Consider the following 27,202-nt stretch of genomic DNA (forward strand, 5'->3'; position numbering starts at 1 on the left):
TGGAAAGCACTAAGAATTCAGAAATTCAAATGGCTACACACTGGCTGAATATTGAGGGTTTCCGATGTGATACTAATGTGTATATGTCTAAGATATTCAGAGAAACCAGTAAAAGTCATCACTGATCAGAAACCTACTAGATCAGGGGTCTCCAACCCCAGGGCCACAGACCAGTACCCAGCCGTGGCCTGTTAGCAACTGGGCTGCACAGCAGGAGGTGAGAAGTGGGCAAGCGAGCATTACCACCTGAGATCTGCTTCCTGTCCTATCAGAGGGGCATTTGATTCTCATAGGAGTGGGAACCCTATTTGAACTGCACATTCCAGGGATCTAGGATCTAGACTATACACTTCTTTTGAGAATCTAACCGATGCCCGATGATCTGAGAAGAAACAGTTTCATCCTGAAACCATACCCCTCCCCAACACGCCTGTCAATGGAAAAATTGTCTTCTACAAAACCAGTCCCTGATGTCAAATGTGATGAGGACCACTGTACTAGATGGCCAACATTAAGCCAATATTTTACCTAGAGAAAGAGTTTTTAACTTTCTTCCTGTTAAGGGAGAAACTAATCTCGGAAAAAATATGCCCAGAGCAAAACTGAGGGCAATTTATTAGTTCTCTTGCTGAAAGGGGATATGAGCGAATCAACTTCTGGCCTTCAGAAGAGTCAAGTGGTAGAATTTTACTGGGGAACATCTCGGTCGCTCTCAGGGGACAATTGAATGGTTTGTTTCTTCCAAGAGAGGCGGTCAACCGTGTACAGTAGTTATCTTCTCTCACCTGCCAAACGGATGCCCCTTGGGCTACTGTGAAGTTATCTGCTCTCTCTTGAAGAGAAGATGAAATACAAATAAGATCATAAATACGGAAATTCTCAAGGTCTATGCAGTCTGAGATAAGACAGTAAAATCTAGGCTAATGCTTATATAAAAGACTCCAACCGTTCTGTGAAATGTCTCACACTGAACTCTTTAATTTTCATAATCTCTGAATCCAAGGAATACTGTGATTCCAAATAATAATTCCATTCATTTGCATCATTTGACCAGTGTATTTTTCTTCCTTGGCCTCTGTGATCTTCTCCCTTTATTTTTTTTTCTGACCTATCAGAAAGCAATTTCTTCTTTAGTGTTACTTGACCCAACTGCCTAGGAGATGCCAGTGCTCAGAGCCAAGGTTTTTCTCTCTCTTTACTGCAATACAGCGGTGATATTCACTTTCTTATTCCAACTATTATTTATTTCCTGGTGACTCCCAAATGTTTGTCTCAAACTCAAGTTTCTATCCTGAATTCCAGACACATATCGTCAAGTTTAGTTAGTTCAATACATGATCACTGCCTTTTTACAAGTCATCATTTCTTGTTCAGGTGTTTGTGAATATATTTTGGTATAATATCTTCTTATTTATTTGCTCAAAACCTCTTTCCAATCCATCAGTCATACCATTGTGTTATGAGGATTGCTCTTGTGAGAGGCAAATCTGACCACATTGTGCTCCTTTCAGCAGCATCCTGCTACCTTGAGATAAAATCTGGCCCACAGAAATCTCAGGATTAGTGCCTTTGTACCTGTTGGTCCCCACATCTTTTTTTGTTCATCTCTATGTAGACTTCACCCTTTACCAAACTCAGACACACACTCACCTTGCCCTGGAGCATTACCCCTGGGCCTTTGAGGTTATTGGCTGGAAAACTCTCCATCACTGTCTGTGGGAATATTTATATTCTATTCTTTCAGCCTCAGACAAGATGTCATAGGCTCCTAAAGCCACTCTTTCTCCAGGTGGCATTAACTATTGCCTTTGTCCTGCTCCCATGACCCAGGATGGGAGCTAATATGACCATGCTTTGCCATGTGTGTCTCTCAACTAGATTCCTGGTCATGCTCATCTTGATATCTCCTCTTTCTAGCCCAGGGTTTGGAATATTGCAGAGGCTCAATAAATATTTGTTAAATGAATTAATACATGAACAAATCACTTAAAGAAATGTTTGAGGCTGGACGTGGTGGCTCATACCTGTAATTCCAGCACTTTGGGAGGCCGAGGTGGGTGGATCACCTGAGGTCAGGAGTTCGAGGCCAGCCTGGCCAACATGGTGAAACCCCATCTCTACTAAAAATACAAAATTGGCCAGGTATGGTGGTGCATGCCTGTAATCCCAGCTACTTGGGAGGCTGAGGCAGGAGAACTGCTTGAACTCCGAAGGTGGAGGTTGCGGTGAGCCAAGATAGCACCACTGCACGCCGGGGCAACAAGAGCAAAACTCCATCTCAAAAAAAAAAAAAAAAAGAAAAGAAAAACAGAAAGAATTGTTTGAATTTGAACTTTAATTTTTTATTTGAATATATTTTTCAGTTTTTTTTCATTTTGTTAGTAAAATTTACTTTGGAAATGCTTCAGTTGGACTCAGCTGAACTTCTAAAGATACATATTTGAGCTTTTGATTGGTCAAAGAGATAGGGGGAAGCAAGCTGATTACTGCGATTGCTGAGACCTTCCTGATGATGTGGGGAAGCCAGTGTGCTTGAACCAAATTACAGGCTGGGACCTAGGAGGAATTAGAGGAAGCTGAAAACCTAGAGGCCCTTCTTCACAAAATTATTGGCCTAGAATCAGGATAAGGGAAAAACTATTAAAAGTCATTTTGACAGCTTTAAGAAGTTTTTCAAAAATCAAGCAAATAACATGCAGGGGATGTATCACTTTAAATGTAGCAAAAGGGTCAGAGAACAGAGAAAATTAACTTCATTATGTTTGAGAAAAGAACATCAAAGAGAGTCTTAATATTGTTGTTTACACGCACTATCTCATCACAATCTTTCTTCTTTTTGACTTTTGCTAACATAGTGCTGTCAGACAGAATTTTTCCCTATATGGCAATAGAGAAGGACAAGATAAAAAGATGCCAACCGAACTAAGACTGGGAGTCTGAGAAAAAGCCTATGGCATGAAAATGCTTGGCTCAAAGAGAAGCAGAGTATAATATAGTATCACTAGCTAAAGGTCTCAAAATCTTGGGAAAAAAGTTTTAGTCTGAGTTTGTCACTCAAACCAAAGTTAAATTAATCCTTAATTGATATCATAAAAAAGACAAGACAGTGTTATCATATTTTATGTAGGTTCATCTGTTTTAATTTCAATTTAAATGGCTGAATTTCACAGATTCCAAGACACTGATTTTTTTTTTAAGATTTTAATATCTGTGAAATTGGGATTTACATGATAATTAATGGCATTTTATAGTATGTCAAGTTCCTTTACTTTTATTACTGGCATTTAAAGTAATAATTCATCTTTAATCAATGGTGTCTTATAGTCAATGATATAGTACCTGTACTGTTAAATCCCACCACAACATGGTTAAGTAGGATGAAAAATATTCCAATGCTGAGATTGCTACTAAGATGAGCCTGTGCAGATACATGGAGGAAAGTTCCAGGAATTTGGCTAATTGACCCATATCGTTTTAGTTTCCACTGATAGTTTGATGTTACCTGGAGGTTATAAACTGTTGCTTAAACATTGGATGGGGATAGTTTTGAATCTTGTGGCAGGCTGGGATGGTCAGGACACTACCAACAACTCTAGAAATCCCCCAGTTGGTAGGTGCCACATACAGTTGTCTTGATCCATGGAGACTGGGTCAAGAGACCCAATCAGGCTACATCGATATTTACCGTCAACTTTTCCACTTGTAATTGCTTGCTGTAATCTTCCCAGCCTTAAGCCCTTCCTAAATTTCCCACTGCTAACCCCGCCCCAAGAACATAAGTATGTTATACCGTAGCCTTATTCCTTGAGAACACAGGATAGGCAGAGGACTGAAGCTCATCACCAATTACATTAATCCAAACTTATACTATTTCAGGGATTTACATGACTTACTTTTTATCCTTAGTGATCATAGGTTAGTAAATATTTGGCCTAGTACCTTTAAAATAGAACACTTAACTAAATAAGAAAGTTTTCATGCTGAATTACTGAGAATTCAAGTTCTTGTGCCAAAAGAAAGATTTATTTTAAGACTAGAAGGTCCATTCACCTTGAGCTTGCTCTCTAAATTGCAGATAAAGCATATAAAATAAATACAACCATATCTGATGTGCTAAGTACGAAACCAACTTGCAAGTGCTGACATGCATCATAATGGCCAAAAAGTCTTTTCAAGATCACATATGTAAGGAATCTTTTTCAGTTTAAGGTTAAAAAGACTATTCGCAGAACCTGGCAATATTGGTAGATATATCTTAATTTTTTTCAAGGTCATGTTAAATATAAACACTTGGACAACTAATTGCCAAGCACCATGATATAAACAAAGAAAATAGTGATAAACTACATAGATGATGGATGCCCTTACCTTGGAAAATAGTCTAAGATATTCTGAGCCTAGATGATATTACCAAGTTTTCAAAATAATTCTTTAGATATACTGTTTTCTAGGAATTGTGCTTCAGTTTCTCTTTATTTGTATCTCCAGTGGCTTGATGGGATAATATTTCAATTCTGTATCTCTAAAACATCAAGTGTCCACTGTTCAGTACTACAAAATTCAATTTCAGCCAATATGTCTTCAAAGCTAATAGAAATGTTGTGTTCCTAGACCACATTGTCAAGTTCTCATGTTTTTAAGAAGAATGCTGACTGGTGACTGGTCAAATATTTAATGAGCTGGATGCACCATTAAGAGCAGATTCAACTAAAGGCAAGAGGGCTATTTTACTGAGTGTGTCTTTTCTCCCTCATTTTTAAGAATGTCCCAAAGCACGTACCTTACGTTAGCATTAGTAACAGCTAGTGACAGCTAAATGCTTTCAAAAAGCTATGATCAAGTTGGCTTTATCACTGGGATGCAAGGTTGGTTCAACATGTGAAAATTAATAAATGCAAATAATCACATAAACAGAACTAAAGATAAAAAACACTAGATTATCTCAAATGATGCAGAAAAAAATTCCAAAAAAATTCAACATCACTTTATCTTAATAACTCTCAATAAACTAGGTATTGGAGAAATAGATCTCAAAACAATAAGAGCCATCTATGAAAAATCCACATCCAACATCATACTGAATAGGCAAAAGCCAGAAGCATTCCTCTTGAAAACCAGTACCATACAAGGATGCTCTCTCTCAGCACTTCTATTCAACACAATATTGGAAGTCTTAGCCAGAGGATTCAGGCAAGAAAAAGAAATAAAGGGCATCCAAATAAGAAGAGAATAAGTCAAATTATCCCTGTTTGCAGACAATATGATTCTATATCTGGAAAATCCCATAGTCTCAGTCCAAAAGCCCCTTCAGCTGATAAACAACTGCAGCACAGTTTCAGGATACAACATCAATGTATAAAAATCACTAGCATTCCTATACACCAACTGCAGCCACATTGAGAGCCAAATAAGGAAGACAATCAATCCCATTCACAATTGAAACAAAAAGAATAAAATACCTAGAAATAGAGCTAGCTAGGGAGGTGAAAGATCTCTACCAAGAAAATTACAAAACACTATGAAAAGTAATCACAGAAGACACAAACATAGAAAAACATCCCATGTTCATGGATAGGAAGACTCAATATCATTAAAATGGCCATACTGCCCAAAGCAATTTCAGTGCTGTTCCTGTCAAACTTCTAATGACATTTTTCACAGAAGTAGAAAAAAACTATTTTAAAATTCATATGGAACCGAAAAAAGAGCCAGAATAGCCAAGGCAATGCTAAGCAAAAAAAAAAAAACAAAGTTGGAGGCATCATGTTACCTGACTTCAAACTATATTTCAGGGCTATAGTAACCAAAATGGCATGGTGCTGCTACAAAAACAGGCATATAGGAACAGAATAGGGAGCCCAGAAACAAGGCCACATCCCTATGAACATCTGATCTTTAACAAAGCTGATAAAACAACCAATGGGGAAAGAGCCCCTATTCAATAAATGATGCTGAGATAACTGGCTCTCCATATGCAGAAAATTGAACCTGGATCCCTCCCTTACATCATCTATTAAACTCAAGATGAATTAAAGATTTGAATGTAAAACCAAAAAATATAAAAACCCTGAAAGATAATCCAGGCAATACCATCATGGACATAGGAATGGGAAAAAATTTCATGACAAAGATATCAAAAGCAATCACAGGAAAAGCAAAAATTGATAAATAGGATCCAACTAAACTTAGGAGCTTCTGCACAGAAAATGAAATGATCAACAGAGTAAATAGACAACCTACAGAATGGAAGAAAATATCTGCAAACTATGCATCTGACAAAGGTCTAACACTGAGCGTCTGTAAGAAACTTAAACAAATTTACAAGAATAAAATGAACAACCCCATTAGCAAGTGAGTAAAAGACATGAGCAGACACTTTTCAAAAGAAGACATATATGTGGCCAATAAGCACATGGAAAAATGCTCACCATCACTGATCATTAAAGAAATGCAAATCAAAACCACAATGCGATATCATCTAACATCAGTCGGAATGGCTATTACTAATATGTCAAAATATAGCAGATGCTAGTAAGGTTTCAGAGAAAAGGGAATGTTTATAAACTGTTGGTGGGAGTGTAAATTAGTTCAACCATTGTGGAAATTAGTATTGTGATTCCTCAAAGAACTAAAAGTAGAACTACCATTTGACCCAGCAATCCCATTACTGGGTATATACTCAGAGGAAAATAAATAATTCCACCACAAAGACACATGTATGCCAATGTCCGTCTTAGCACTATTCACAGTAGCAAAGACATGGAATCTATCTAAATGCCCGTCAGTGACAAACTGGATAAAGAAAATATGATACATATACACCATGGAATACTATGCAGCTGAAAAGGAGAATGAGATCATGTCTTTTGTGGGAACATGGATAGAGCTGGAGGCCATTGTCCTTAGCAAAGTTATGTTGGAAGAGAAAACCTAATACCAGATGGTCTTACTTATAAGTGGAAGCTAAATTATGAGAATTCATGAACACAAAGAAAAGATCGACAAACACTGGATTCTATTTGAGGGTGGAGGCTGGGAGGAGGGAGAAGAGCAGAAAAAATCACTATTGGGTAGTAGTCTTAATACCTCGGTAGTGAAATGATCTGTACAACAAACCCCTGTGACACGAGCAAACAAAATAATATTTTATAAACGGCATTAATACTATTTGTAAGGACACTAAAAATTCAAAACTCTAAAAATGAAACAGAAGAATTTAGTAATATCATCCTTCATGTCTCAGTTAGGATGTGGAGGCCCAAAGGTCATGTACATTCAGCACTATGGAGACAGTAAATTCAGTAAACCACTAGCTGTGCATTTCAATGCTTCTTCTGTCAAAGGTAATTGCTGTGAACCATAGTGGAAAGTACTTGAATGTAAGGAATTCTCAGACCTACCAAGGTTGCATAAGCACCTCTAGCACCTCTGGTATCCAAAATTTATTGTCATTATTTACCAGGAACAGTAAGTTAATAATTCATTTTTTTCTCTTTGAAAACATTGATCATTTATCAGTTCTCAATAGTAGCTCAATCTTTCTTGATTTTTCTTCTTTCATCTTTTTATCCAAGACATTCTCTACCTGCTAGCTCTTTTAGCTTTTACGATTACATGCCCTTCAAAGGAAAATTGGCTAGGAACTTGAAAACCACATAACATTCCAGTACTAAATAATACTTTATGATTTGGAATGTGATCTTACAAAGATATTAATATAATGTGGGTCAACGTTAGAATATATTATTTTCTATGTGTTTTTTAAAATGTGTTTTATAATCTAATTAAAAATATAGTTGAAAGATCATATTGGCAGCAAATTTCTTTTCAAATAAATGTGTCATTAAAAATAATCCCTGTTCAGAAAATAAACTGACATGCCATTAAACTGAAAATCAAGGAATTAAAGCATACTAGTCATAGAAACTCATACTAGCAAAGCTGGTTTTCAGATTAAGAAGCTCCAAGTTATGAAGATATTATAATAGTTAAAATAATAGTTACTGTTTACGCAATTATTTGCCAGGCACTGTGCTTTAACTCGGTCACCTCTATAAATCCATCTAGTCACTAAATATGCATTTGGAACCACTCTCAGTCTGCTAGTGAGGAAACGGACACGTAAGGACTTGGAAAAACTTGCCCAGCATTGTCACAGTATTGTCACTCAACTCAGAGGTTGTGGATTTGAATTTGTGACTTAAATTGAGAGTTTGCTCTCTTAATCACTATAGTGGCTAGAAAATGTGATGATAGGCACACAATATCAAGCACATCACAGACGGTGACAGATTCCATTCCTTAAATGCATAAAGAATTATTTTTCTCAATGAGTGCATCAGAGAAGGACTCAGCATTCATTAACCATTCACACCGCAAAGCTGGAGTTCCTTATCTAAACATCATTCTTCTGTATCACTCAGCACCCAGGGACATAGAGGCCTCTACTGGCCAAGTGACAAGGTGAAGCTTTTCAACATTAGGAAACATTGCTGGTTTGTAAATGCACGTACATCAATTTCTTAGTTACCCACCCTGAAAATCAGACATAGTTCATATTTAGTAACAAGAGGAATGTACACTGATGTTCTTGTGGCTGCTACTATAGTTATTGTTATTTTTATTGTTATTTGGCTTTTTTTTTTACAGTTGCATAGATATGAAGGCATTTACTGCTAATGATTTGATTTCTACAACACTAAATTATATTGTGCTCCACTTTTAATCTCCTACTCTACAGACAGATGGCTCCAAGAGAGAAAGGAATCTGTCTGTGATACACCATGTGCAGGTTGCCAGTCCTATGACTCTCACATAGTGGACACTCAATAAGTCCTTATTGATGACTGAATGCTTTGCATTTAAGTTGCTCCTTCTTCAATATTGTCTTTAAAACAAACTCTTTCAAATATAGTTCTTCTCTTAATTAGAATAGTTCTGTAAAAAGTAGTCATACACCGAGAAAGTAAGAAAGCAAATAGGAAACCCTGGGGGATTAAAAGGGCTCTCACTGAGAATGTGCATTTCCGATGCACATTCAGGGCAGGGGTCATTCCTCGTGCCTAATGAGGTACACATCCTCACACCCTGTCAGTGCAGAACAAGAATTATTAGTCAATGAGGGAACAAATGCCGATGATAACTGATACTGATGATGATGATGGTGATACAGACATGGTTGAACTTGATAATTGTGATGCCACATCTGTTAAGTATTCACTATTCTTCAAAAAAAAAAAAAGAACTAGAATGTATCCCTCAAGGAATGTTAACTTATCTAGAATTGAAATATGTTATATAACTGTTGTATCATTTATAGGGCTATCTGCCTACTTAGAAATCTAAATAGACATCTTTATTTTAATCATAAATGAATTTAGAATAAAAAACTACACCTAAAGCATCGAGGCACAATGGGGAGGAAACTGGGTGTTTGGAATCAAATTTTCTCAACTTTGCCTGCCCTTGGCTATGGAGTCAAAGCAGCCTGACAATTCCATTCTCCCACATGACCTTTGTAGGTCTTCATTCACTTACTGACACTGAAGAGGATTTGTATTAATAGTAGCTCTGAATGGACAAGAGTTGTAAAACTTTACAGCACAGAGGAAGTTTTCATCCATCACTGTAAACAAGTTGATATCAAGTCTGAAAATAGACGACATATTATCTGGGTTATAGATTATAACAAATCACTTACTGTAAGCTAGCTGTGATGAAACTGATAAACTTCGCTTTCAGCTCACTAGTAGCAGATTTTTTTTTTTTTTTTTTTTTTTTAGTAGATATGGGGTTTCAACATTTTGGCCAGGTTGGTCTTGAACTCCTGACCTTGTGATCCACCCGCCTTGGCCTCCCAAAATGCTAGGATTACAGGCGTGAGCCACCGCACCCAGCCATTAGTAGCAGATTTTATGAGCACATTAATGGCACCTACTAATTTAAGGAAATTAAACTACACTATATCAGTGTATTTTATCCCTTAAAAATTTCCAAACTAACATTTTCAGGGAGGGTCACAAGCACTGAACTATTCCAAGGGGTGACATTCACATCTAGTTTGTGTGACTCGTACCCTTAATATTATGTGATGTACATACCGTACTCCTATACTCAAAACTGTGATTTGGGTAAATAAACATGCATTTAATAAAATATCTTTAAGAATTACTGTATCTTCACATCTCACCTAAAACATACTCTTTAGTTGGAAATAGGTAAAGATTTTCAAATCTTAATATTCCTAGACTGCATCTCTAAAAATCTTATGTGATTTTCTCTTCAAAATAACCTGTAAACTATTTCTGGGAACCTGAGTGTTGATTGTTAACAGTATCACATCAGTTCCGCTAGTTCATTTTTATGTTGAGGCTGTGAAAATGATCTTGTTAAATGTTTCTAAAGTAAAGAAAAAACATCTTCAGAGTATCAGATAGAGAGAAAATGCTTAGTATTAGTCCTTGCTTTTAAACTGACTCCAGCAGAGAACTGTAAATAAGATAAAGTCAAGAAATGTCACTTTATTGATTTTTGTTTTTATCATAACACATTGGCGTTTTTTCACTAGACATCTGAGTACTTTGTTGGGTTGCTTCTTGTTCAATTGCCTTGTCAATTGCTTGTGTCCATAGCCAAAATATTATTTCTGGAAAGTACAATCCCCAAAGCAATTGCTGTCAATGGCATTTACTAACTCAATTAATAGAGCTCAGGAAGATTTTGTGAAAGCTAGACCAGAGTTTTGAAGCCAGTGAGAAGTGGTTGGTTGATACTTGCCCTACTTAAGGATAAAACCCCAGCATAAAAATTTGGTGAAACAGCACCCTATTCTGGAATTTGAAACTTAGCATTTACCTATATTTGAAAATTCTTGAGGAAACTCAAAGACTAGCCACAATGAAAGCTAACATAAAGCAATTTTAAAATGTAAGTGACTCTCATCATAGTGTAAACATATCCATTCTTTAATTTAATCCAATCATCTTTACAACATAGTTCAATAAAGGTTGAAAAAATAGTCATATCACAAGTTCAGACGTGTCTGTTCACGTGTTGTGGTGGTATATTGGTAGCGGTTGAATAAATGAATGAATGAATGAATGAGTAAATGTCTATTTTACTTTACAGTTATTTTTACTGGGGCACTAAGTTATCATCAGTCAAATTTTGATCTGACCATCTGGAAAATTCTGCAGCTATTTGCTTTTTGATCAGCCGTTATTATTTGTGGCATAAAGTACGATCTGGTGACTTTTTGGTAGTCGCTGGAAAGGTCTTCTTTGGGAACACAGAGAAAAGCAACAGCAGTTCCTCTTCATGCTCCTGATATATTTTTGAAGTGGCTTGAAGCATTCCTAGTTCCACAACGCTCCACCAATCATTTGGGAGAGCACAAACAAGGTTGATTCAGGCAATGTTTGCCTAAAGTAAGAAACAGCCTCAGATGTATTGAATATCTGGCCAACACAATGTTACCAGGGGTCACCAGGGTCCCTGTGATGATTAAGTGAGACTACTTCTGAGCTAGGGGTGACATTAAAAACATTTTGCTACCAATATGTCATAAACACCAATCAGAATTTAAATGCATGAGTAGGATTTTGGGGAGCTCCTTCTGTGCATTTAAATGCATGAGTAGGATTTTGGGGAATTCCTTCTCTCTCTCTCTATATATATAAATATATATATCTCTTAGTGATTCTTTATTGTATTTTATATTTTATTATACTTTAAGTTCTGGGGTACATGTGCAGATCGTGTAAGATTGTTTCATAGGTATACACATGCCATGATGGTTTGCTGCATCCACCCCCCGTCACCTACATTAGGTATTTCTCCTAATGTTATCACTCCCCAATGCCCCCAACCCCCTGCTATCCCTCCCCTAACGGCCCCACTCCCTAACAGGCCCTGGTGTGTGATGTTCCCCTTCCTATGTCCATGTGTTCTCATTGTTCAACATTCACTTATGAGTGAGAACATGAGGTGTTTGGTTTTCTGTTCTTGTGTCAGTTTGCTGAGAATGATGGTTTCCATCTTCATCTATGTCCCTGCAAAGGACATGAACTCATCCTTTTTTGTGGCTGCATAGTACTCCATGGTATATATGTGCCACATTTTCTTTATCCAGTCTATCATTGATGGGCATTTGGGATATTGTAAAATACCAACAAGTTGTATGGCCCTTCTAGTATATGGAAGCTGAATCTCAGCCCTGCCCTTGGCTTCAGCTTCTTTAGGACAGTGGTTCTCAAACTGTGGCCTAAAGATGCCAAGAATTCCTAAGATCCTGTTAGGAGACCTTTAGGGTTCTCCCTATTTCAACAACTTATCTAGATGAAGGTGGATTTTTCTCAATATGTTTAAAGTAAGACAGCGTATAGCAAAAGATTGAATGCTGAAGTATATGTACAAATCTGGTCATTTTTTACTGAGCCAGACATTAAATTGATTTTTAAAAATGTAAAAGAGTATCACTTTTCTAAAAATATCGCCTTTGTTTTAAAATATATGTATTTTAATAAAATATACTATTTTTATTAGCACAAGATGAGTTAATTTGTTATTATTTATTTTGTTGTAAATAATAATTTTAAGAGTATAAAGGGATCCAGAGACCAAGAGTTTGAGAACTGCTGCTTAAGGAAGTAAAACAATAAGAACTGTAGAACAGCAAGGAGAAAGAGCCTAATAGCCCCAATCCCTCAATCATTTTACCCAGAGTTCTAATTGTCTCTTGAAAGATTAGTTAATAACTGAAAAATATCCTTGTGTTTTTCACTTATACAAAACATGGCCACTAGCATATATTTATAGTTCAAAATCTTGCTAATTTATACTAATTTCTATGTATTAAGTTTTTTGTATTAGATTTTTTTTCATAAAGAAATGCATTTAGCTGAACTTTGCTAATAAAATTTTTATCAAAATGCCAGGAGGAAAAAACAGCTTTAAACAATAAATTAAAATTTTAATTAGTCTATCAATTGGCATGCTTATGGTACTTCTAAAATGCTTGTAATCTATTGGTTTCGTATCCTAAGAATTTCTTCAGAAATCCCTTTCACACGGCCATTTTTACTTGTCTTTTAGGAGAGAGGAAAAGTAAACATTAGCCTCGGTCTGTGCTATTATCTTCAACTCCACAGCAGCATAATCTAAACTACCATCTTTCATTTTATCCGAGACAAGAAGGATTGAAAGGTGTACCATTGGTTCATTTAGCAAAACAAACAAACAAGCAAAAACAAACACCCAAAAGGATTTCTTTATAAAGTTGGTATGCTAACCTTAGTATAATGGTAAATGAAAGAGAAAACTACCCATTTAGAACGGGCACCAAAGAAAGTTACTTGTCTCAGTCTTGACACTGAATGTGGGAAGGGGTCAGAAAACAAACAAAAAAAACCCTCTTCTGAGAATCTGACCCTGGCTTTGGTTAGTTTTTTTATTTATGAAACCAGTGTGGTCAAAAACCTTGACCGGAGAATGTAGGTAGCGCCCCCAAGCGAGTAACAGGAGAAAATGCATCTTATCTTGTAAAATGCCAACGAGTATAAGAACCAATTTCAGAAACTAAAGTGTCGAAAACAACAACAAAAATATGTGTCTTAGAATCAAATACAGTAACCAGAATTTCCTGGAATATAAAATTAATTAAATATTGCTTATATAGGATTAATTGTATCATTACATACTTTATCAACTTGCTAATATACTTTAGCAAGTAAAATGCAAGGAGGAAGTGGAAGCAAAAAATATAAAATGACGGGCACACAGTTATTCAACATTCTTTGGGTATCTATTTCTGAGACCACAATCAAAGCGTTCAAATTAACATGTGTATCACCAATATAAGAAATTGAATAAGCGTATTTCTAGTGTATGCTGTTTCTCTTCCTGATCTATTTTCTCTCAATGTGCATATATATTTGGAATATATTTTATTGGTCACAGATAAATTTTATTATGGTCCCTTGATTTTCATAGATCAACAGGAAAATGTATAGCTCTTAAAAATCAACTTTTGAAAACAAAGATTAGGAATATACCTTGAAAACCTACATTTAAATAAAAAGTTCCTCTGGGTCTTAAACTCAGCTCCACAATGCTTCCACACCATAGTACATACAGCATTTATCATGCTTTGAAGCAAAGTCTTAGATTCTATATGCAATAGCCAGGTGGCAGCTGGAACTCTCCATTTTGTGTTTATTGATTCCATTTTCAAGAAATGTACGCTGAGATGAAGTGTCTTGCTGCAATTGCCATCTATTGTATGAAGGCAGTATTATAGTTCCTTAAGGAGAAAGAAACTGAAGCTTCTGTCATTAATGACAAGTTGCTAATTGAGTCTCGGGGCTTTGTGATGATAGCCTGTGATTCAAAGATATCTCTAATCACAGGCATTTTATCCAACCACATTTTAAAATGTCAAATGAGTCTTTCTAGATCATGGGTGTTTGGTAGGGGACATGTGATAATGAGTGCTATCAGGCATCAGTTGTCTTTTGGGGCCAGTAGGGTTATCTGCTGACGCGCTGGACTCCACGCTAAAAACACATAAATCACCCCCTCCACTTCCTTTTTTGAACACAATACCCACTGCTTTTCTAAAGTTGAGACTATGGAAACTCTTGTCTTTTTTATTAGCTTTTGATGCTCCATGATGATTCTGTTTTTCACGTCTTAATGTAATGAGTTACAAATTATACAGTACTTGAACATAACATAACCTTTAAGAGGGGTTTTGAGACCTGCATGAAAACACTCAAAACAGACAATGGTCTTAGAAACAGAAACTGAAAAACGGCTAAAGGATTTGCTGAGAAAAGAAATCCAGCCTCCTTTCTTTCTTGCCACTGTTCCGTCAGTATTTTAAAGTGTAAAATGCTGCATGAAGTACAATGCTTCTTAAATGATAAACGGATGAAGTAGGTGCTTTGAATGAAATACTAAATAAAGCTCTTCTGTTGAAATTATGGCCTTGGTACAAAATGGCATTTGTTCAAGTCATTCAAACAACTCTATTCCATTTCACAAATAATGAAAAGACCTCATGGAAGCTCAGACACCTTTTCCTTGTCTTCTTATAAAAAAGTAATGAAAAGAACCCATTCCTAAGTGGGAATGGATCCATAAGCTGGCTTTTCTACCAATTTGTATTGAGGATAAATGGACAGTGAGCTGTTCAGTGCTTTTCCTTGTCCTTGTTGTGAAAGCAAAATGCTGTATGTATCAAGTTTTCTTCCTCCTTTTTGACCAATAGATAATATCTTATATACATAGAAATAAAATACATAATAAAACATTTATGAACATATGGGAATATGCATAAATATACATACACGTGCAAGTAAATCATCTCGATAGCAGGATGAAAAACAACCAAATTTTGTTTGCCTGTTTCAAAACACAAACATTCAACTCTCACTATTGATTTCACTGAGAATATTTTATTAAGTAATTATACCCTCATTTTATACCTATTATACAACTAGAAATCAATTCTTTGGACATAAGTATGTCACAGAGTTCTCTTTCAGGTTCAAGGTTGGTTAAAGACGGAAGACTTACTGTAGTGCAGAACTGAGGTTAATTTTGAAGTCCTCTACTCTTTTTCAAGTAATTTCATTAACATAGGGCTGCTCATTTGCCCCTTTGAAGACACTGGGTTTTCCATGAGACCTAATTTCATCATGGCGCCATATGTCTGCCTTGCTACCTTCTGAGGGATATCTACTGCCAGATTTCAGAGCAAATGTTGTCGGTCAGGACTTACCTCTCCTTCCCTGGGCCAAGGCCTCCCATTCTGGGTATATTTACTTTGATTCTGTCGCTTCTTTTGTCCTCCATCAGCGAATTTGCACAGCAAAGGCTCACTGGGGGCTGGGAAGATAAGAAACCAATTCTACATTAAGAAATCCCCCTTAAAAATAAGTGATTATGTGAGTCACAGTAGTGCTTTGTAACGAATATCTTTTGAAGTAACATCTTGCTTCTGAAGAGCTGTTTGGCCTTCTTTTAGTCTCAGTTCTGTTGGCCGCTGTTCTAACTGGGCTTCAAAAAAGTACTGGCAGATCATAAAAGAATATAACAAATATTGTTGAAAAAATAATCAGTTGAAGCAGAATGTGAATTTGCTTTAGAAGTGAAGAGGCAAGTACCGGCCCTTCCAGTAATGTTAGAAACATGTTTGTAATCGGTATTTATATGTGGATAAATATTTCTTTCTCAAAGCAACCGTGTTTGCACTGTAGAAATTGAAGGATTTAATTTTGGAAAGAGATGATTAGGAGTTTCTTTCTCAAAAGAGAGACATTTTGCTAACTGCAATCAAATTAGCTTTTTGAAAATTAGTCCTCTGTAATTTCTAAAAGGCTAGAAGCTGATGCTCCACCCAACCCTTTTCACTCCAATTTCCCAATAAAATCTAGTCAGAATCCCAGAGAGAAAAATTATTAGAATGTTAAGTGAAACCATATGATAAAAATATAGCCAGAATAATATGGCTATAACTGCTGAGTCCCAGACTGCTTGAGTGGTCCTACATGACACAGGTAAATGTATTTGCTAAGGGAGAGTGACCAAAACTGACGTCTGAACTCCTCTTCCAACAGTTACATCGGAAAATGACAATCTTTTGAAGCCAACAGGGCAAAATTATTCTTTAAGTACTAATATTCTCCTTCACATCCCTGCTTGACTGGCAAACTGCTGCTTGTTATTACTGTATATATATATATAATGTCTATATATGTATATTATATATATATATATATATATTTTTTTTTTTTTTTTTTTTTTTTTCTGAGACAGAGTTTCCATCTTGTTGTCCAGGTTGGAATGCAATGGCATGATCTCAGCTCAAGGCAACCTCCACCTCCAGGGTTGACATGATTTTCCTGCCTCAGACTCCCAAGTAGCTGGGATTATAGGCACCCACTACCTTGCCCGGCTAATTTTTGTATTTTCAGTAGAGATGGGGTTTCTCCATGTTGTCAGGCTGGTCTCGAACTCCTGATCTCAGGTGATTCACCCACCTAACCTCCCAAAGTGCTGGGATTATAGGCGTGAGCCACCACACTCAGCCACAATAAATATATTTTTAAATGAATGAATAAAATGAAAGCCAAAGTGGCCTGACAAACTTGGTTAATACGTTAATATGGATGGGATGGTTAATTTGTTAGTTAATCTGCTTGAATTAACCAAATATGAATTTGTCAGTTTATAGTCTGAAAACTAAAATGAGCACCCTGCACAACTGTTACTCCTTAGGAAAAACGTGTTTTACTAAAGATTAATTGTAAAGGCTCTAATTCTTTACCCATCCCTGTGTCCTTGTCTTTTGCTATATAATATTGTGGAGCCCTCTCACTGTGACTCTAGGTCTGATCCCATGTGATTGCTTGGGGCAATGGGACGTAAACAAATGAGACATGAGTAGAAGCTTGAAATGGGTTTAGATGTTGGGAGCTGCTTCTTTTGGTCCTGTGGATGGCTATGTGAACATGCCCTGGTTAGCCTGCTGTTGGATGAGATGTGAATAAAGATGTGTCATTCCTAACATCCTAACCTCCCAGCCAAGGCCATGCTAGATCATCCAGTGCCAGCCACCACCCAGACATGTGAACAAGCACATTCAAGATCAGTAGTGGTACAGAGCTAACCTGCATTTAACAACAGAAAAAATATATAGGCCCCAGTGATATAAACTGAGCCTACCACACAAATGTGTGAGCTAACGAAATCGTTATTGTTTCATGCCACTAAAATATTATAATTGACATGTGGCAAGATAATTGACACAGTCTCCCCAACACCCATTCTCCCCCATTCCCACCCTCAGCTAGATTGCTACCATTTACTTATCTGGGTCAAGTTAAACATTTTTAAGAAATTAATGAGAATCCCATAATTGTTTCCAAAATCAACAGTAGAAAAAAAATACAGTCAAACAGGCACTTACAAATAAATATTTGACAATCATTTAGCTCTAAGGGCAGTAATATTTTGTCAGACCCTCTTAGCTCACTCTTTATTAGCAGCTCTGTTTATCAGTACTGGAGGAAATTAGAAAATGACTCAAAGAGACAGGGGTCATCATCGACCAAGAAAAATAAAAAACAAAATGTCATTCCTGCCCTATACAGAGCACACAGTTCTGTATAGAGAGAGCACTCAATAAATAGCACTGCCTCGCTGAACACAAGTGTTTTCTCACCCTGCCTGCTCTGATGAGCCTCTGACTTCAGTGACTTGGGTGAAGCCAGAAAAATCATACAAGAGAAAGACTGCGTCATGGAATGTCTGTAGATAGTCACTGCCTTTATGTTGGAAGTACTGTAAATTCCTATTCCAGACGAAAAACCTAAATGCCAAATGCAATCATTGCATCCCAATATTCTCTAAGTAACATAATTTCCTGTGAGATTTAAAAACTATATATTTATATCACATGTAAAATCATTCTTCTCTGTATTTTCTCTCTTGCCATTTTAAAGATTCAGGTACATATAGTTATTAAAATGGGATGGTCATGCTAATGTATGTGTTCATTACTGTCAGTGGTACAAATTTCTCACAAAAGATAAATCTAGAAGCACCTTACATTTCTTGCTGTAAAGAAACTAGTTCCAATTTCTTGTAAGGAGGACCGTCAGCTTTGCGTGCCTCTGTTAGGTAAGAAATCCTAGCAACTACATTCACAGACACACACATGACACCCACAGGCAAGCTTTTTTGTTTGTTTGCTTTTAACAGTTTTATTGAGTCAACTGACATAAAATAAACTGCACATATTACCAGCATACAATTTGTCAGTGTTAATGTATGTATATACCTATGTGTGACCATCACCATTGTCAAGAAAATGAACATATCCATCATCCTTAACAGTCAGAAGCTTCTCAGGGAAGGAACTGAGATTCAGAATGGTTGAGTGGCTTTGCTGCAGGTCACACACCTGGGATTTAAACCTAGGTAGCAGCTAAACCACTAAGTGCAGTTGTACCAATCCTGAACTAGAAATCAGGCTTTATCTGCTAAGTATCATCCTCGAGGAAAAAAATACCTTGTCATACCAAATTGCATTGTGTCCAATTAAGTAGAATTGGCTCATACATAAGAAATTTTGTGTCCAGATTTATTTTTAAGCCCTATATTCCATGCCTGATGGGTCATCAGTGACCCAATTTGGCATGAGATCGAATTTGATTGTCCTCTTAGATATCTAATTCAGAGGTGAGGAGCATGTTTTCACTCCTTTCCTTAGTCCCCATACTGTTTTCTTTTAGTATCATAAGACTTCTGTTAACATCAGATTTATATTTAAAAAGAGACTAACTTGCTTATTTTGTTGCTAAAACCTTTCCTGATAATTTCCAGATTTTATGTTGCCTTACGCTGCAAGAACATATTGACCAGTGGCTACAGAAAATTCGGAATTTCTTTTCCAAGTTGTAAATGGTCATTTTTTTAAATTTAAGTTATACCTTTTATAGATCTTTAAGTAATGGCTTTTATGAGACATACTTCTACTCTCTGAGGCAGGGTTCTCCTTATTGTCCACTAATAATGATTCTTTTAAGGCATATAGGATAGTCCTGGTTCTAATAGCCTAGAATATGACTTCTCTTCCAGTAGTTTCTACCGGCTAATATTTCCATAGGCTTTATCACTTTGGGCGCACTTAATTGTTAAGGGTACCAGTTTCCTGGGTTTGAAGTCTGGCTCTTTTACATACTAGCTACAAGATGCTAGGCAAAATTTCTTTCTTTCTCCTTTCTTTCTTTTCTTTTCTTTCTTTCTCATTTCTGTAACTCATCTTTCTTATGTATATAATGAGGAAAATAATATTAAATACTTCATAGAGCCATTGTGAACATTTTTTAAAAGACTGTATTGTATATAAATAAATATTGAATCAATTTGCTGCAAAGATCATTATTGATTAGAATCTCTATCAGCCACTACCCAGTTATCAACTGTGAAACCTGGTCATGTGTTAGTGTCAGAGACTTTGGAGTGTTTAATTAAGCTTTATTTTCATCAGCTCTGTTCCATTTTCACTCCAGAGAGGCTTCATCAACATACAGAACTTGCAACTATCTTCAACAACAACAAAAAGATGTGTTCATGGAGAAGATTTGTGTTTCTAAAATGGTTCTTGTTTGCTGTAGCTTGTCATGGGGTCATCTGGCCACTAGAGCACTATGTGTATTTCCTGAGTCATTGCCAGAATTTGGCTTTCATTACCCCCTGGGTATGATGCATGTCATGTTACTATTATCTGTGTTAACCTACAATTGCCTATGATGAATGCTCCCTGTTCCTTTGTGGTTGCTGTTTCTGATCATTATTACTATTACTATTATTTTGCCACTCAATTGCAAGAGTTCTATCGGCAGTTTAAATCCATTAGGGCTGTAGTTTACTACTAGAAAAACTATTGGGCCATCTACATAGCAATAGATTTCACTGGGGTTTCCCTTTTCCAGATCTCATTTTAAAATGTTAAATAATTACTGTTGCTAAAGTACCAGAAAATCCTTCCTCATTAAAAGAGACCATATCTACCTTTCATTACCTCTCCCTAAAACAATTCCATATCTATAATTACACACCTAAAAAGGCAGGTCTTTCCCGATTCCCTTGTTTAAACATTCGTATTATATACATTTATGTGTTATAAATACAAACATATATATATAACATAAACAATTATGTATTATAAATACAAATGTATATATAACATATGCATTTATTTATACAAAGGAATTGGAGTATATATGTGTATTTATATATGTATATATTTATATTCACACACATATACACACATACATATTTAAAAGCTAAGTTTGTGGAACCTGGGAAGCTATGGAATGAGGGAGGCAGTATTGGGGGAAAAAAGAGGGTCTAAATGAGTTATTTACCCTAATATTTTTTTCTACCTATTGGCATATAAATATTTAGCAGAGGCATCCCTGAAATAAATATTACCAAATAACAATATTGTAGATTGCCAAGGATCAAATATATAAAGAGTATGAGATTCTGGACTTTAAGCCTACCTTAAAATAAATTTTCTATTATTTTAAAGAGAACTTTCAAATAATTGTTTTTAACACTAAGAAAAAATGTAAAAGTCATAGGGTGAGATTTTCTTAGCTTTCAACTGAGATCTCTTTGTGAACTGTCTTCATAAATTTTAGTTTTTAAAGGTCTCAGATATTAGCCACCCTGATATTTGGTATCTGCATAAGCAGCTAGGCTATAAATATTGATAATGACCAAGGTATATTTACTAACAGTGCTAAGTTAAAACATCTGATCCTACTAATTTTAAGATAATATTCTGTTAATTTTAAGATGATTATAATGGAAGGCAGATACAACCACAAGGTTTTACTAGATACATTTTTAAAAATTACAGAAATAAAATTTCAAATATACCATTTCAAGAAAAAGAATATATTTCCATATTATCCTTAAATTTCAGGAGTCAAATTTAGATTAATTTCCCAAAGAGAAATATTTCATTGAGAGTGGCAGAGAAAACATTAGTAGAATAGGTGAATTAAAATTCACATAATCATCTAGTTCTTAGGTGATTCCTAAATATCTTTAAGATAAAATCCAATTCCTTGATTAGAGAATAAGAATTTGTCCCCTTAATCATATCTTTTTTAGTATCTTTCCAACCCTGAGTAGTTTCCACCTCTGTCACTTCCTTTTTTTTTTTTTTTTTTTTGAGATGGAGTCCTGCTCCTTTGCCCAGGCTGGAGTGCAGTGGTGCAATCTTGGATCTCAGCTCACTCCAATCTCTGCCTCCCAGGTTCAAATGATTCTCCTGCCTCAGCCTCCCAGGTAGCTGGGACTATAGGCGCGTGCCACTACACCTGGCTAATTTCACTCCCGTCACTTCTAAGTGCAGTTCCTCCCTGCCTGGAATTTCTTTTCCCAGTTCCCCCCACCACACATGCACACACACGCCACCATCTGGCAAATGACAAGGAAGCCCTCTTCGACTCTATCCCAGCTCAGAGTGATATTATCTAGTGTGTATTTGGCTGCATTTCATAGGTTGAATGCTGTTTCTCTTTGTGTTAAATACGTCCTTTGACAGTAGCAATGAATTACCAGCTCTGAGGGTAGAAAGTGATCATAGCAGAGGTTGGAGTGAAGTTTGCTATGTGTATATGTATGTGCATAATGTGTGTGTGTGTGTGTGTGTGCACTGTTAACAGCATTTTGCACTTAGTTATAGATAATACATTAAAGTGATGTTACAGTAAGATCAGTGAGTCAGCAGCAATGAGATCATCACCTGAGAGCCTGTTAGAAATGTAGACTCTTGGGCCCCTTTCCAGACCAACTATATCAAAATCTGTATTTTAACCAGATCCCCAGGTGATTGCTGTGTATGTTAAGATTCGAGAAGGACTGTTTTGGTTATGACTGAGTTTGTAACTGAAAGAGGAATGCATGTTAAATGTTAAACACGAAATGCTCTGAATAATTAGAGACTTCAGTAGCATAGAAATATTATATGTCTTACAGTTTCCTTATTGCGGGTTATGGTGCCAATTACTTTCGTTTAGTCTCTTTTAACAGTAGTTAGAATAGAGACTGAATGAAGAAGAGTCCTTTGTGGAAGTGGGAAGCCGTTACAAGCCACAGACTTTAATGTGCTAGAAGACATTATGGTCTATCATGCAAATGGGGGGAGGTATTTAAAATATAATTATAACAATGCATAGCAATAAAGTTGCACAGTAATTATAAAGGAGTAATTACTATTTGGTTGCTTAGTGGAATATTTCTAGCCTTCCAAACTTTGTATTAGACCTGCAACATACAATGCATAAACTGATGTAATGATCAGAGAGCTGATAAGATTTGCTGTTTTAAGCAAGCAAGCAAAACAATGACAAAAATTTTGCTCACCAAAATCAAGGTATAATAATTTATTTTGATTTTCTGATTACAATTTGAAATACATGCAGTTTGATAAGTCACTAAAGTCATTAAGTTGTTCTTTAATATCCTATTGAAGAGAAGATATTGATATCTAATCTATCAATAGCAATATTCCTGCTTTCCCTTAAAGAGGTTGAACATTTTTAATTTTAACATTCAGTTTATTTAAGTTATTCTAGTGTTTGTATTGGACTGTGGTGGTGGTTTTAAATATCTCTTTATTACTACAACTTTACTGGTCTGGTAGCTTAACTATTAAATTTAAAAATTCCTCACTTCAGATAGATTATAAATCCTACTTCAGGAAAAAAATAAGAGTGGGAGGAGCTAGGTGGAGCAGAGAAGCAAATGACAATAGAAGCAGTTTATTCAAGGTGAGTCTATAAAACCTTAGTGTAAGAGTAGACAAAATAAAGGAATTTAAAAAAGAATCTCAAAAATTATAAGTTAAAATGATATAAATTTTTGAACCAGGAGCTACCTTTAAGGAAAAATGGTAAGAATATAAATTATTTCTCAATTTAAAAAAATGAAACAAATGAAATCTCTTCTCTAAACTATTCCTGTAATATTCTGAGTGACTTGCACATTAAAAAGCTGTTCATACTAATGGATTAGAACATGATACTAATTGAAGGATGATAATGAAATTGAGGAGCATTTTTAACACAATCTTTTATTTATTTTTTAACCCACATGTATACAGTACAGAAAAATACTGGCATTACTCTAGACTTTGCACCTGACGAAGTGGTCACAGTCTAGAAGGGGAGAAAGCCAAGTAAAAGGAAAACTCAAATAGATTGCAACGGCTGCTGTAATAGAAATATAGATAGGCATGTGTAGAGCACGGAATGGATGTCAACCTCCAGCACTACAGTCATACAACATCCTCTAGCTTAGAAATCACATCCAATTCCACACGGAGTTTGAAACAATAGTTTACATATATGCCCCACCTCCCACCCCATGCCAACTGCCAAATCATGAACAAGCACATGGAAAACAAGTCAACTGTCACTTACTCTGGATAAAAACAATTTAATCAGTGTTTGTTAAATGAAAATATAAATTAGGAAGATGGATGCAATGATAAGATTTAGTCAAATGCTTTAAGAACATTTGGGGCCATCTAGACCTGGTGTTGAGAACTGGCAGCCTTGCAACAAAGAATTAGAACTCCTTTTGTACCTGCTCCAGCACTCCACGATCCTTCCAAATGCAAACAGAAGTAGTTTATACTGATTTGGAACAAAAAATATTGATGGAAAAAATGTTAGAAATAAGTGTCTGAAGCTAACTGTATGCTGGAACCCATGCCTTTAATTATTTTGACTTATCCCAAAACACTATTTTTTGTTATATCCAGTAAGATCTGGCAGAATAAGCCTTCTGAAATGTTTGCAAAACATTTTGTAGAAAATGTCCACTTTATTTTCCACGTGTCCTATGCATGATAGACTTCTAATGCCCACCAGAGTGTGTACATGTGTGTGGTGTGCGTGCCTGCCCCCCATGCATATGTGTGTATGTATTTATTTCTAGATATAGAGCTAGCAAGCTTTAAATTTAAACCACAACTTACATGGCAAAAATTACTTGAAGGTTACAACACAGAATTATATATTTTAGAGTTAGAAAACCTGCATATGGCAAAGGAAGCTATTAGGTTACAATTTCATTTGACTCTTAGCATCCAATTTAGTATTTAATTATGTTTTGTGTACTATAATAAGCGAGATGTAACTAGGTATGTAATTTTTAGTTGTAATAAAATCCCATTCTGAATGGCACATAGATCCTGTCTCCCACATAACCATAAAATTTACCTCATTCAAACTCTTTCTTTTGTCAATAAGGAAAATAAAAATAAAAGTTCAACAAATTGCTAGCTAATTTGTGGTAGTTGGTGGCAAAGTTGCAATCAGTTCTCTTGATTTTTAAGTGAACGCTTTCTCCAACTGCTTACGTTCTACCTTCTTTACCATCAGAAGGAATAGGGAATGACGTTTAAGCAGTTCTTATGACTAACTTCATCATTTTGGAATGGGGCAAGATTGAGTACTCACGAAAGTACAATTACAGTGGTTCTCTGGGCCAGGTTAAATTAGAAATGAAAGCTAGGAAACCAATTAGATCTCCTAAAATAATTTATGCTGCCCCTCTAGTAATGGTTTTAAAAGAATAAACAAATCATCTGGGTTATATTTATAAGTGTCAAGCTCATATTTATGCCTATCATTTAGACCAAAAACTGGTAAGGGAATAGAAACTAAAAAGAGGCAATAAATCAAAAGTTAACAGCATACATTGAAAAAATGTAATTTTCATGTACATGCCTAATTTTATCCCTCAGTAATGATCACTGTTTATATTTAGTTCTATATATAATTCTCTACTATGTGAAATAAACTTACAAGATAGAAAACGCCCCACAGTGATGATAAAAGCAGAGAATAGCTATTTGCCTAAAAACAACACAGAGCAGATCCCCTTTCGACAAATGATATTATGACCTAAATAATAATCTCAAGATCTCCTCTCTGTTTTAAATACTAAATCACCATCCATTAAAAAAACTTGTAACAATTCTCTGATAATTCCTTTCCTATACAGAAAGATGGTTCTAAAAGGAACAACCATCCTAAGAAGGAGAATAATGTAATGCTATTGTTTCAAGGGGAAAAGGTAATGTTTCAAGTAGATGGGACATAAGGTTTTCACTGACAGTTAAATCAGGTTCACTTTTTGAGGAAAAGGCTGGAACATTATCAGTGCTGAATGAAGGCAATGTTTTGACACCAAGAAATTGGAAAGTACCAGCATTTCCAAGAAACATCAGTTGATTGACGTAACTACAGTCTAGCGAAACTTGTGTGGCTAGAAGGCAAAGCACCAAGAAAAAAGTTTCTAAGATGAAGCACCTTTGAAATTAGAAGAATCTTATTTATGGACCAAGATGAACTCTTTCTGATCCTGCCTCATTCCTCTCTCCTCCTTGATTCCACAGTGTTGCAGTGTTGCACTTTCCTCTGACAGAGCTCTTTGCATACTATATTTTCTTTTCTTTTCTTTTTTTTTTTTTTTGAGACAGAGTTTCGCTCGTTACCCAGGCTGGAGTGCAATGGCGCAATCTCAGCTCACCACAACCTCCGTCTCCTGGGTTCAAGCAATTCTCCTGCCTCAGCCTCCCAAGTAGCTGGGACTACAGGCATGCGCCACCATGCCCAGCTAATTTTTGTATTTTTAGTAGAGACGGGGTTTCACCATGTTGACCAGGATAGTCTCGATCTCTTGACTTCGTGATCCACACGTCTCGGCCTCCCAAAGTGCTGGGATTATAGGCGTGAGCCACTGCGCCCGGCCCTGCATACTATATTTTCTATTTATAGGATTACTATGTGCTATATATAAGATGGCATGTTTTTATTAGAAAGAGGTACAAAGAAGAAAAATACTGTTATAATCTTACGGTACGATACCCCTTTGATATTAAAACTGAATTTAAAAAATGAAAAAAGAACACGTAAAAACTTAGTAAATTTAAACTATAAAAAGGTTAAAAATAAAAGTACCTCTTTAAAACCCCCTACTTTTTATGATTTCTTTCAAAAACTGCATAACTGTATACATCTACTAATTTGTTTATTTAGTTCTTTTTTTTAATTCCAAAGATGGTAGTATTGCTTAGTTTGTTGGTTTTGTTTGTTTACCTTAATTACATATGAAGAATATTCCATATTAGCATATATCATGAAATGCTGCTTAGTACTGTGGCATAATTATGATGTACCATAATTTATAAATGTTTATCAACAGGGGATGAGCTAAATCTCATTAAATTTCCATGCATTTCCATGTTCCTCTCTACTACTATGAGAATTTGATTTGATTGCAGCCAGGAGCTTGGCCCTATTCACCATTGCCTAGTGTCTACCTCAGTGGTCCTGCCAAGTGGCTGAGGGTAATACACATGTCATTATCCTTTGACCAAATTATTAAATAAATGTAGACAGACAGACAAAATAACTTCTTAATATTACTTCTATAATGAAATGTAAAGTAGTTGGAGAGCAGGGGCAGAATCTTTTTTTCTTTTAAGAGCCTAGTGTCCCCACATTTCCACATGTAAATACAATTAGCCAACCCACTTGAAAAAGAAAAGAAATAACACAAGAAAGAATTCCAAGTCATAATCCCAGGCGTAACTCTAATTTCA

General features: G+C 35.9%; 1 protein-coding gene across 9 annotated transcripts in view; it reads right to left on the reverse strand.

Annotated features, from left to right (window-relative positions):
• RBMS3 (RNA binding motif single stranded interacting protein 3) overlaps window positions 1-27,202 on the reverse strand; it is a 1,161,208-nt gene that overhangs the window by 138,979 nt on the left and 995,027 nt on the right. For all 9 annotated transcript variants that reach the window (XM_064378594.1, XM_064378591.1, XM_064378593.1 and 6 more), the window contains one exon: window positions 15,782-15,888. In XM_064378594.1, the coding sequence (XP_064234664.1) occupies window positions 15,782-15,888 (107 nt within the window). The remainder of the gene's footprint in view (window positions 1-15,781; window positions 15,889-27,202) is intronic.

The sequence above is a fragment of the Aotus nancymaae genome, unplaced genomic scaffold, assembly GCF_030222135.1.
Source record: "Aotus nancymaae isolate 86718 unplaced genomic scaffold, 86718_ANA_hifiasm-v0.15.2.pri h1tg000019l, whole genome shotgun sequence".
NCBI classification, from domain to species: Eukaryota; Metazoa; Chordata; class Mammalia; order Primates; family Aotidae; genus Aotus; species Aotus nancymaae.